This window comes from Micromesistius poutassou, assembly GCF_964030765.1.
Source record: "Micromesistius poutassou genome assembly, chromosome: 1".
In the NCBI taxonomy this organism is placed as follows: domain Eukaryota; kingdom Metazoa; phylum Chordata; class Actinopteri; order Gadiformes; family Gadidae; genus Micromesistius; species Micromesistius poutassou.
Genome location: NC_140271.1, coordinates 92,744 through 105,533, shown reverse-complemented (window position 1 = coordinate 105,533; position 12,790 = coordinate 92,744). Strand labels below are relative to the sequence as shown.

Here is a 12,790-nt window from a genome sequence, read left to right as displayed (position 1 = left end):
TACAATGGACCTCATGTTTGACTTTTCTGTGATAGAAAAAAAATACAAGCGGCGTATTGATCTACTATTTGATGACGCTGTGCTCAGTCAGCGGGCAACCTGCCGGGTTAATGCCCTCCTCCCAGCCAATCAGAATCAAGCATTCTTAAACGATGCTTGATATTTAAAAATATATGATTTAGAAGAGCTGGACCATTGATGTAATTTTTCCAGTGTGGGAACTAAATTTGGATCATTCGAGCCAATTGTCTAACTTTTCAGTGATTATCTGCAGAAACAGAAGCAGAATATTAGACAATAGTTGATCCTGACAGCCCCCCTTTAACAATGAACCCATCACAATATAAAACAATGTGAGTTTAAAGAACATTTATTAAGCTAAAGAGATGGCCAGTTGACCCCGAAAATGACAGTTATGTATACATAAGAGCATCATATGTATACAACAATCATTTGTACATTAAAGTAAAATTATATTTCTGACTTATAAAATAATAATTTGGATTAGTGACTTGAAACAAATGAGTCTTTGGTATGCCTACAAAATCACCCTACAAAAATAAAATAAATACTTACAGAAACGAATAACCCAAGTACAGACTGAATAAAACACACAACCCGTCACCCTCCTTCATCATGGCATTTCATTTTAGCATAGGTTATAATGCTTGAAGTTACTTATGCGTGTGCTTATGTGTGTGTGTCTGTGTGCGTGCGCATGTATAGGAAACCATAATGCTTTCTTTTAAACAAATAAAATTGTGATTTTCCAATTGTAATTTCACTGGTTATTATATACTACTATACCAGTATCCTTGGCATACTCCATTATACCAAGTATTTGACAAATAATAAAGAACTTAAACTTTAACTAAAAGGGAAAACAAAAACAAAAATTTAAAAACTAACTAACTATTATCCATTTCCTGGAAAGATGTTCGTAAGGCCTCTCATTCGTCTGTTTTCTTGCCGACTGTCATCTTGTCCGCGTGGAGAGCAAAGGTCTCTGCAACCAGTAGGGGGAACACTATTGTGGCGTCTGCGTACACCTAGAGCGGCAACAAACACACCCAGCTCAAACCTTCATTCAACCTCATGTTGTTAACAGCCTGTACATTCAGCGATTCCTGCTGCCCTCCTAATTATTGTGGTTGCTGCTGCAAGCACATCTACTGTTCCACTTAAGTTTTCTTTATTCCCTCTGCCCGTTTTTTGTGCAGTTAACTGCTCCTGCATACTTTTAGCCACAGAAACCGTTCAACTATCAAAACGTCCACCTCCTTAACGACATGATGACTATCTTTCACAATTTTTCCAACTCTTTCAACTTTTTAAACTATTTCCCTTTTCCTGCTTTTTTTTTTTTTTTACAATGTAAGTCAATGGGCAGATAATCTGAAAGCCGAATTTCGATTACCTTTATACTTTTTACAGAATCACAGTTTAATTTCCATATCGGCTTCGTTTTCAGTTGGTCTCATTGATTCACGCTGAGGTTAGAGTGCGGAGGACGTGCATGCAGTGTTGCCAGATTAGGCGTTTTTTCCCGCCGAATTGGACTACTTTTTATGATGTTCAGGCAGCGGTGACGCTAGCGCTGAGGTTAGCACTAAGGTTAGCGCTGACGTTAACGCTGACGTAAGCATTTTAGCATGTTTTTTCATCGCTCAGTGCTACCTCACAAGTTTCATGCTATTTTGGTTGTAGGCATAGCACCTGATACATAGTCTTAAGCCGATATTTTTATTTTTAAAAAGTATATATATATTTCAATGTATTTACCCTTTTGTTTTTAATAAAAAACACTTTATCCTCATAAGGTGCGTTCAGCTTAGATGCGTTAGGAAAAAAACATGTAGTCGGTTGTATTCTATGCATCCCATGTGCTCGCACGTGAGATCACACAAGAGTACAAGCCCCTCCCAGAAAGACAAATAAACAAAACTTTAATACAGGGGCTTTGGCTCCTGTCCTGAGCACTAGCGGTACCTTCACAGGCTTGGCGTCCACCCTGATCTTCCCCCAGGACACCGCCTCGTCGGGACGGGCCCCGGCGTCGGAGCCGTCAAACTCTTGGCCCGTGTTGACGTATACAGAGAAATCTGCTCCGTTTCTCTGGGAAGACAAGGGCAAAAAAGTGACTGGGAGGTGTGGATCTGTATTAGGTAGGTTGGTGCCAATCTAGCCTATAAGACATTATAATGTGCTGCCGGTGTGTAGAATATAATAGATATTTTCATAGGAAATTTGAACTCTCAATCTATTGGAGCAACTCCAGGTCTAATGCCAATGCCTTGGCCAATATTCCAACAGTCATTGAACACTCACACTGTTCCAGCTCTGTGGAAGAAGTCAATTATAACTCCAGTGCCACAGTAAACAATGATTTTCGCCCCATAGCTCTCACCTCGATTGTTATGAAATGTTTTGAAAAATTTGTTGTCACTGCTCATGAAGGATGTCGAGCCAAAGTTAGATGTGTACCAGTTTGCGTATAAGCAGGAACGCAGCACTGATGATGCAAACCTTTGCACCTTGCACTTTATTTCCAAGCACCTTGAGAACACAAAAGCTTATGCTGGAAATGTATTTGTTGATTTTAGCTCAGCTTTTAATACAGTGCAAATTCACATACTTTTAGAGAAGCTTAAAGACATGAGTGTAAACACCACCTTGATCAAATGGTTTTATTATTTTTTAACTAATAGAACACAGCAAGTGAAGGTCAACAGAACACTGTCAGACACCAAACACTGCAACACAGGAGTCCCACAGGGTTGTGTTGTATCACCAACACTGTTTACATTGTACACCAATGATTGTAGGGCTGTGCACCCTAACAACTATATGGTGAAATTTGCAGGTGATAGCGTGCTCCTGAGCCTTCTACACAAGGATCTGGACCCCTCTGTGTACCAGGATGAGATAGACCTATTTATAAAGTGGTGTGACACCAACCACCTTATTCTAAATGTGACCGAAACACAGGAGATGGTTTTGGACCAGAGGCAAGTGACTGACCATGAGCCAGTGGTCATCAAAAAATCAGGAAATCACCCAGGTATCCTCATATAAATATTTAGGGGTTCATATCGATAATCTTCTCTGCTGGAAGACACATATTGACAACCTGTGCAACAGACTGCAACAGAGGCTATATTTTTTGCGAAGATTACGATTGTATGGTGTGACCAGCCACATCATGATTTTTTTATCGTGCCATTGTAGAGAGCATCATTAGATATGGGATCACCTCATGGTTTGGCAACCTAACCATTAAGCTAAAAAGAAAACTGGCCGGCATGCACAAAACAGCGATGAAAATCGTAGGGAGAAAAGTATACAAGCCTATACAGACCATCTATGAACAGGCAGTTAAGAAAAAAGCAAAGACAATAATCTCCGACTCCCAACACCCACTCTTCCCTGAATACAAGACCCTGCCATCAGGTAGAAGAATCAGCATGCCATTATGCAAATCCAATCGCCTTAAGTTATCATTTGTACCAGCCTCCATTAAGCATTTGAACGCAACTTAACGTACAGTCTACCAAGCTCCATGTTGTGGATGTCAAAATGTTGGTTTGTCTGTTTTTTTATTGTTTTATTGTTATGTATATGTTATAAAAGCAACAATGCACTGTGCCCAAGACAAATTTCCCCACGGGGACAATAAAGTTTTACCTACCTACCTACCAATGGCACAGGCAAGTGAATAAGCCTTAACCCGAGAGGTCCCAGCTGAGTTTGAACCCAGGACATTCTTGCTGTGAGCTGCCACATTTGAAATGAAAGAGAAAATCGGAGAAGACCTTACACTGGTAGAATACCATGACATCCCACCCCGATCGCCATAGTTACCATGAGATTGGCGTTGGCGATGTGATGTTTGACGAGCCCGCCGCCCAAGATGATCATCCCGGTCCGCTTGGCGAATACAGCAAGGCTGTTGATTTTACGAATGTCTGACGAGAATACAAACGTCCATGAACATGAATGCTGTGTGCAGCCTAACCTGCCGCCACCGAGAGTAGAGGACCGAACCCTGAGTCAGAACTCAGCTAAGATAAGAACTTTGTTGACCAACTTATTTCTTCCGATAAACTAAATACACCGTATCAAATATACCGTAAATTCAGAAGACATTAAAAAACAAGGTTATTTATCACATTAATAAAACATTGTGTACGTAAGTCACCGTCTCCACGTTTTCTCCATTCATTCATTTCCATTCACTTAATTCGGTTTATTTGGATGACTAAAATAGCAATAATAACAGTAATACAAGGGGAGGTTTGTGATAATCCCAGATGACTACATCCTATATATGTCCCAGTCCTGCAGAACGCTACCCCTCTACCTTCCACGATGTCCAGTACCAGGCCAGGCTTCTTGTAGGAGTGAAAGTAGATCATGTCTCCCAGGGAGCCGTCCGTGAGAGCAGGACTGAACACAGGGATGTTGTTCTGGAACACACACACACTAACACATATCACATCCGTTCACAAACGCAGAAAGACAAAGAAGAACTAAACCCTCACTCCCACCGAGAGTGTTGTGTAAGTGTCCCATGTATCAGCTAGGCTACCATGTTTTGCCTATAATTCTTAACCACCACTTTCCTAATTCTGTTTTTGTTCTGTCTGACTGTTGTATTGTGCTGTTCTATTTACAATGTATCTACTTTTCTGCTTTTTCTTGTGTTTCTGTGTTTTTAAATGTATTTTAATTACTTATTTTTCATCTGTAAAGTGTCTTTGAGTGATTGAAAAGCGCTTACAAAATAAAATGTATTATTATTATTATGTTAATTGCATAGCGTCAATTTTTTTCTTTTGGGATAGCGCCATCTATGCTCTGATAATTGTATTACAAAGTAATACAACATTGGCAGTATTTTCAGCCTGTTCGAGTACTGTTAGGAACTTTTGAAGGGTCATTCTCTCTCCTTTAGATCTGGAGTTGATGTCATAGCCAGACCTTGTAGGCCCAGTAGTAGACAGAATCTGGGTTGTTGATCTCCTTGCCCAAGCGGTGGATTGTTTTGGATGGGGTCCAATGCGTGCCCTGAAAATAACAGGGAAGGGGTTAAAGGCTTATAGAAGACGCATCAAGAAGGCTTTATGTTTTATAACCAATTAACAGGATTTAGATGAAATTCAACTCTTTAACTATCAGAAGATGCATCACAAATGTGTGCAGTTCAGTTTTGATTTGAGGTTCAATCCATAGCACTACATCGCTTTTAATCTCAAATAGGTTGTTTTAGGGATTGGTTTTGCTCTAAACTGGCTAATACACTGAACATTTACAGATTACATAACGCCCCCCGCTCCCCCGCCCACGCACACACACACACACACACACACACACACACACACACACACACACACACCTACCTCTGTGTCCTGCTCCAGCACCATCTGGTCCAGTATGGGCATCAGCCAGTCCTCAAACTTACAGTAGTTGGAGTTCGGCACCAGCAGGTTCCCTATTCTTTTTGTGAAAGAAATGTAGAAATGTAAAATGTAGAAAATGTAGAAAATTATTTTTGTGAAAGAAATGTCTGCAGCACTGATTAAGCTCCCATATTCATTTAATAAAAAATTAACAGCAACGTTTCAACCCTGTTGGGTCTTCTTCAGGCAAATGGTGAGACCCATTTGATGAGGGGATATATATATAGGTAATATGATCAGCTGACCCACAATGTGACCAATGTCAGCTGTGTGAACAAAGACTAAATGGCCTGATTGAATTTGCCACACTGATGACTCAATTGAGAGTACCAGTATTTTTTTAGTTTTTACAAATTTCAATTTTGAATTTGAAAAAATTCAAATTCAAGATCCAACAACCCTAAATAGATACGATACACATTGTTATCAAAGAGAAAAAAAGAAGAAAAACAATTAGTGGCAGAACATGTGCGTACACCAAACAAATACAGGACATTTACCCAACACATTCACTACAATTCACAACAATTTCACTAGATCTCAGTCAGTCTAGTCTCAGTCTCCTACAAGGTACTTTGCACAAAGATGCACAAGAATGTTAGCCTATAGGTAGGGCTTTATGTCAAAGTCTTCATTGAGACCGTTGGGTGACATTGTGTTTAAATAATAAATCCAGAACGATTCCTGTTGGAGCAGCTTTTAATCATGATCGCCACCTCTAAAGGTGGATTTATACTACTCCGTAAAGTGCTGTACGTAGACACGGAGAGCCCTCTCTGTCGACGGAGAGCCTGTCGGAGACCCTCTCCGTAGCTCTACGTGCGCATAAAATATTATTTAACTACCCGTCAAGGCAACGGAGACGGACGGAGATGGCAAGGGCTGTGATTGGTCCTCTAACAAAATCATTTCCGGAATCACATTTTCCCAATTTGACTTTGCACCTTATTTACTTTGTACACTGTTTACTTTGCACATTAAGGACACACATTAAAACACCAAATAAGATTTGAAAATCTTTGGAAGTTTATTTTCAACACTATTTACGTGAGTAGTAGTCAGCATATAAGATCGATCGGGCGGCGAATTGCGTCGCGTATCCGACATCCTGACGGAGAACTGCTCGAGGGGTCTTCATAGTTACAGAGTCGGATTACGATTACTTTTTACCAGGAGAGAAAGGAGAACATAGTAGAGGGGATGAGGAGGACACAAGCCAAGACTGCAAGTGGCCTCACGTCTTTTTCACTTAAAGCTAAGTGAAAAAAAAGCTATGGTGTGCAAGAAACCAACCAGAGTAAGCTAGCTTTTGAAAGTCTCCAACCAATAAGAAATCTCCCCCCTCCCCTCTATATCCCCCCTCCCCTCTAAAGGCCTGCCTCTAAGCTACTCCCCAAAACACATGATTAGCTAGCTAGCATTTGCAATAGTTCTTCGTTCAGGCCAAATTAATTAAATTATTGTGGCCTGCGACAGCCACAAATAGTCGATAGCCACATTTTAAATATTTTTTTGTGAGAGCATTTGATTGCCTACCCTAGATTGAATGTGTACATGCATCAGAATGCATCAACAAATTATATACATTTCTGATGTGACGGTCCAAATGTGCATCTAGAGTTTATTGAACAGTAAAGTCATGAACTATTCAATCTGAACACGGTCTCCAAGTGAGTGTGTTATATGATGACGGAAGTGAAGGCGGAGTCAGTGTGAATTGGGAGTTAAATTACGAGATGCTTCATGTTACACTTATGCCGTTTCTCAATTCGCGTTCTCGTGTGTTCTCGTGTACTTGCGTTCTCGGTAAACGTCATCAGTGGTAGCCCAAGCACTGTTCCAATTCCAAGTACGCGAGTACGCGAGTACTGTCGTAAAACCCGGAAGTGTTCTCGATGCGTTCTCGATGAGGCCGTTCTACCGAGGATGCATCGGAGGTGACTCGTGTGGACTTGGGGCCGTTAAATATCCCAGAATGCATCATCGAGTCCGCTGCTGTTCCAATTGCAGGTGCGTACTCGCGTTCTCGGAAGTCTGTACTTGAAAGTCCGGACTTGCCAAGTACCGTACTTCCAAGTCCGCGAGAACGTAGTCCGCGTACTTGGTATTGAGAAACGGCTTTACATGGTGGTTTTGCCGTGAATTTTGGGTGAGTGACTTGAGCCCACCTGTTGATCCCCTGCTCGCGGAGCTCCTTGCCAGGCAGGGCAAAGTCTCCGAGGTAGGTGTCCCCCAGACACTTGATCAGGTCTTCTTCTATGCCTCCCGCAGTTGTCACAATCACATCCACCTGTATCCATGACAACAGGGAAAAGGAGCTTTGGGTCATGTGTCAACGCCCCATTGGCTCATTGAGAGAGGGAGGAGCCTGAATCCAAGATGGCAGCACTAAATCAACGAAAAATAAGGAAATAGCCTAGGCTACAAATTAAGTCCTATCAAATAGTTATGGACAGTGCAGTTAGCAGAATACACGCACGATGACAAGTTTGTGCAGACCACGATAATGACGTTGTATGCACGTTAAAAAGAGAGCCAAAGCAAACAACAAAAATCTGTAAATTGCATTATATCAAGGAGATAATTAAAAGCACCTTGAAAACTATTATCCAATGAGCATATTTCCAGCACTTAAAGTTTGGGCGTAGCCAGAAATTATAATTAAGGTGCGCCTGTGAGAGTTTGGGTGGCCTCAAGTTCACGGTGATTTACCGGAACGCTGTTAGAATAACTGCTGAGTAAGTGATAAGTGTCCAGTGGAAGCCAGGGACCGGAGCGATCGATACGTGCTGCAATAACTGGAGCACTGATTAAATTAGGCTGGTTTTTCGAGACCTTTCGATACGTCGGGATGAATGAACAAAATTAAATTAAATGACAAATGTTGAGTGAACCACTTTCACTCAAACCATGGTCCATCATCAGGAATCCTCTGGTGGCTGCCCCAAACCATCCTGAAAGCAGCCCTGGCTCTCCACTAAATCACTCCACGCTGTACATGGTTGCACTAGGTGATCACAAAGTGTGATCACAAAGTGTGATCACAAAGTGCATCACCTAGTGCAATGCGCTCTCTGTCACATTTTACTTTAAATTAAAAGAAATCGTTGTCATGAATTAATTCTGAAAATATTTAGGTGTGCCAGGACCACGCTTGGGTGTCCCAGGCACACCCATGCACACCCGTGGCTACGCCACTAAACACTTTAAATATCAGCCCATACCACCGTTCAAGTCCTCCTATCATGATGAATGAAGGCGAAGACAACATGAAATGCAAGTGAAAGCCCAACTGGTCCGACTCACAGGACCTGAGCTCATTATAAACTCAATACAATAAATCATCTTACAATAAATGATTAGATAGTAATCATAAGTAAGAGTAGTTATATTAATTTTTACTTCAAACCATTTATTCCTATTATTATTTGATTTTGATATGATTAAAGTGCTGTATTACTATTAATACGAGACAAATTATGGTTTAAGTGATTTATTTATACATTAAATAATTAAGGATGATTAAAGGTAGATTTGTAACATTGCCCCTGTGTGTTTTAACCATCACTGATGGTTGCGATATTCCTAAATCGTCGACATAAGTTGCATTTTCCCTGTTGCTAAATATCGGATTTGTGTTATTCACTAATTCAACCACAAGTTTGATACCCTCACAATTCTGCCTATATCGCCTTATCCATTCGCAGTCCTCCATTGTCTCCAAAGCATTCCGTCTTGCTGCAGCCATTTTCAGATTCTTTGTGAATAAGTCTTAGTGAGTTAGGAGTCCTCTCGAGGACTTTTAAGCTCTCCTAGACTTAGGTGCTACTTTTAGGCCTAAAATACTTTGTGAATTGCTCTTAGTAAAATAAAATAGGAGTCCTAAATTTAGGACTGACACGGAGTTACTCCTAAATTAGCCACTTATTACCTACTTTTAGCCCTAAGATTCTTTGTGAATACGGCCCCTGAACCTCAAATTCTGAAAGCAGGACTTTGGAGAAGTAATATAGCCTACTTTTTAGTGGAACACATTTGAACAAAAAGTTTATGATGTTGACCTGAAGTTGGCGCCGATAGATAGATAGATAGATAGATAGATAGACAGACAGACAGACAAGTATTTGCCTTTGGGTCAAGGGCACCTCATAGACACCAGCTAACACACCACGACTGCCGGTTGGGTTATGTATGTATGTATGTATGTATGTATATGTAGTTGTACACGTGTAGTTTATGTACCATGCTGTGCTCTGCCAGGTAGCGGATGCTCTCACGGACTCCGGAGCTGATTAGGTTGGAGGTGTAGCCCAGGAAAATAGTGCATCCGGATGGGTTGGAGTTAGCTGACTGACTGCCTTCCCCCACCTCCTGCACCTCCTCCACCTCCTCCTTCTCCAGTCGCTTCTCTATCTGTATATACACACACACACACACACACACACACACACACACACACACACACACACACACACACACACACACACACACACACACACACACACACACACAGTCTTTAGCCCAGGAATGCCATCTTACGACTGCTGAAGATTTGAGAGCAGTAATAAAAGATCTGAAAAATATAGGAAGCGCAAGATTTTTTTTATCCCAAAAAGAATGCCTACCCCCTCTCTGCTCCCTCCCTTCCCATGTTTCTATGTGAATGAGAAGTGGTTTGTTCACGCACCTGTGATTGACAGTCAAGATGGATTCCCCAAACTAAACAACGGTCTAAAATCTAAATTTCTTTGAGGGAGACACCAAGTCCCCCAGAGCAGCTATTTCTCAGCACATTTCACTCAAGGCATTTCTAACATTCTACACACTAACATTCTACATTTTACTTAACCAAACACACTGGTTAAGCCACATAAAAACATTCTGTTTTATCAGTCTCTCTGCCCCCCATCCCTCTAACCATTCTATTAATCTCGTTGATAGCAAGGCCCATATTGCTGGCCTGGAACCCAGTTGTAATGTAGGATTGGAGCAGCGCCCTGTAATCCAAGCCCTTGTTGAAGTCATAGCCCCGGATCTTGGGCATGTTGACGAGTTCAGCACTCGGTTTGAGGACGGCCTCCCTGGCCACTGACGGTGGAAGGTCTGCCATTTCTCCTGTATAATTCAAAGTCAGACAAATCGATCATAATTCTAACACACCCAACCCCGCAGAGATACATTGTCAAAACCTGCTTCATAAACCCTCCGTATTCACATGTATGAAGACAAGGATCTATCGGTAAAAAAACGAAGACACTACATAAGAAGTGGATTTGAATGTACTACAAAAAAGTATCAGTACGTTTTTCACGATTACACATGCGTGAGGTCAGTGGGTTCTTTCAAATACCCAATACGACAATATAAAGTGGTTTAAAAGTGTAGTTTCGTCCCCAGCCTTCCGTGGTGGTAGCAGTGTGTGACTACATAGCGACGTGTGTTCATACATAAGGGAACAATCCTATGTCAATACATGAATACATGTTGTCCCAATAAACAAAATATCTTTAGATAATTCAAATATTATTGGTACGTCTAATCTTACATTGAATGTGTATTGACAGCCTCATAATTGCGCTATTTAAGTACAATTTACCAACCAGAGAAGCAACAATAAACATTAAACAAGGCTGCGATGTATGCACGCAATTTGAATTAGACAACGTATTTCTATATTCGTTGTAATGTACGGCAAAGCATATGAAATAACAACTTTGAAAATACCAATTTTTTTTGTTGACAGACCACGATGTCTACGAAAAAGATACTGCGGATGGAGAGGCTGTCAGGGCATTCAAGCCATCGCTTGCAGCGGATGTAAACAGCACATGGGTGTGCGGAAACGACTACGGAAAGCATAAAGCAACGCGATTCTAAATGTTTTGTTTGAACTTCTGAATACTTCGACACGATACAAGTAAAACACTGCGGCGGTGCTACACATTAGGATAACGTTTCAAACATTTAGACTATATGGAATGTGCTATTACCATAACACAGTCAGACACACTCTCTGTCGATCTCAGACACACACACACACACACACAAACACACACACGCACGTACGCAAACACACACATACACAGACACGCGCGCACGTATAACGAAGGATGAAAGAGAGAGAGAGAGAGAGAGAGAGAGAGAGAGAGAGAGAGAGAGAGAGAGAGAGAGAGAGAGAGAGAGAGAGAGAGAGAGAGAGTGTGTGTGTGTGTGTGTGTGTGTGTGTGTGTGTGTGTGTGTGTGTGTGTGTGTGTGTGTGTGTGTGTGATTTTGGTGACATTTCAAAAGCTTTGCTCTGTGACCTTCTACCTGCAGGGGCATTTTGAAATGGCCTGGTTGGGGGTGGGGGGGGGAAAGGGAAATAACCCTTGATAAAAAAAAAAAAAATAAAACGTGCAGTAACCACGGGCAGAGACAGTTGCCCTGAACGGTGCGTCGTCCATCAGATGCAGCAAAATAAAACAACTGATTCAATTAAAAAGTGTGTCTTTAAATATTGTTTACATTCTGTTTTAGATTGGCTTTCAGGGGTGATGCCAGCAGCTGTAGTTTGAATGTTGACCTGAAGACCACCATGTCGGGAAGCGTGTGTAGCAGCAACAGCGTCATCCAGGCGAGAAGGATGGTGGATCAGCTACGAGTTGGAGCCGGCATGGAGAGATTCAAGGTACCGTACGCTCTTGGCTGAATGGATGCTTGATTCACATCTTGGGTTTGCCGATTTGTTAGCAGGTTGCATTTATTAACCTTTTATTATTGTGCACAGGGAATGTGTTTTCAAACATCCAACTGCTTGATGATAAAAAAATGTATCATACCACTTAAAACAGAAAACCCTTGTTAAAACGTTGGCCACAGGTTTTTTTGGAGGGGAACCGTTGTAGATGTCATCAAGAGAAAGTACACACATTTCTGTGGGAATCGCTGCTATATACAGGCCTGTTCTAATAAGGAATATTATAATGGCTGCACTGTCTGCTTCTTTTTCTATTGACCAATTAGTATACATTCTTTTTGTTTGCTTTGACACAACAAAGTTTTTTATAGTACGTCGAGGAATTTCGAAGAATTTCACTTTAATGTAGGCCTACAGAATGACCATGTTATAATTACTATTGAGTTTCCAACATTAATATCGTCAAGATCTAGATCATCCGGTTTTATATTGTTTTGTTGTGCTCTGTCACCCAGCAGATCTCCCTAGCTGCGGTGGAGCTGGTTGAGTATTGTCAGGAACACAGACGCAGTGACCCTCTGCTCACTGCCTCCTCCAACCCCTTTAAAGACAAGAAAACCTGCATACTGCTTTAGGAGGACTACTGCGTTAAGAT

At 41.4% G+C, this 12,790-nt stretch overlaps 2 protein-coding genes across 2 annotated transcripts; one reads left to right on the top strand and one right to left on the bottom strand.

The window, feature by feature from the left end:
• Positions 1-354: 354 nt before the first annotated feature.
• Positions 355-11,285, bottom strand: dhps (deoxyhypusine synthase). The gene is made up of 10 exons (XM_084488643.1): positions 11,184-11,285; positions 10,378-10,574; positions 9,702-9,872; positions 7,628-7,749; positions 5,400-5,496; positions 4,981-5,067; positions 4,361-4,466; positions 3,862-3,965; positions 1,990-2,115; positions 355-1,049 (listed from the first exon to the last, which is right to left on the bottom strand). The coding sequence occupies exons 2-10, from the start codon at positions 10,567-10,569 to the stop codon at positions 951-953; spliced, it is 1,104 nt and encodes a 367-aa protein (XP_084344769.1). The 5' UTR covers positions 10,570-10,574; positions 11,184-11,285; the 3' UTR covers positions 355-950.
• Positions 11,286-12,033: 748 nt separating this feature from the next.
• Positions 12,034-12,770, top strand: LOC311338642 (guanine nucleotide-binding protein G(I)/G(S)/G(O) subunit gamma-12-like; the record flags this gene model as incomplete). The annotated part of the gene is made up of 2 exons (XM_084463928.1): positions 12,034-12,126; positions 12,654-12,770. The coding sequence occupies 2 exons, from the start codon at positions 12,034-12,036 to the stop codon at positions 12,768-12,770; spliced, it is 210 nt and encodes a 69-aa protein (XP_084320054.1).
• Positions 12,771-12,790: the final 20 nt, after the last annotated feature.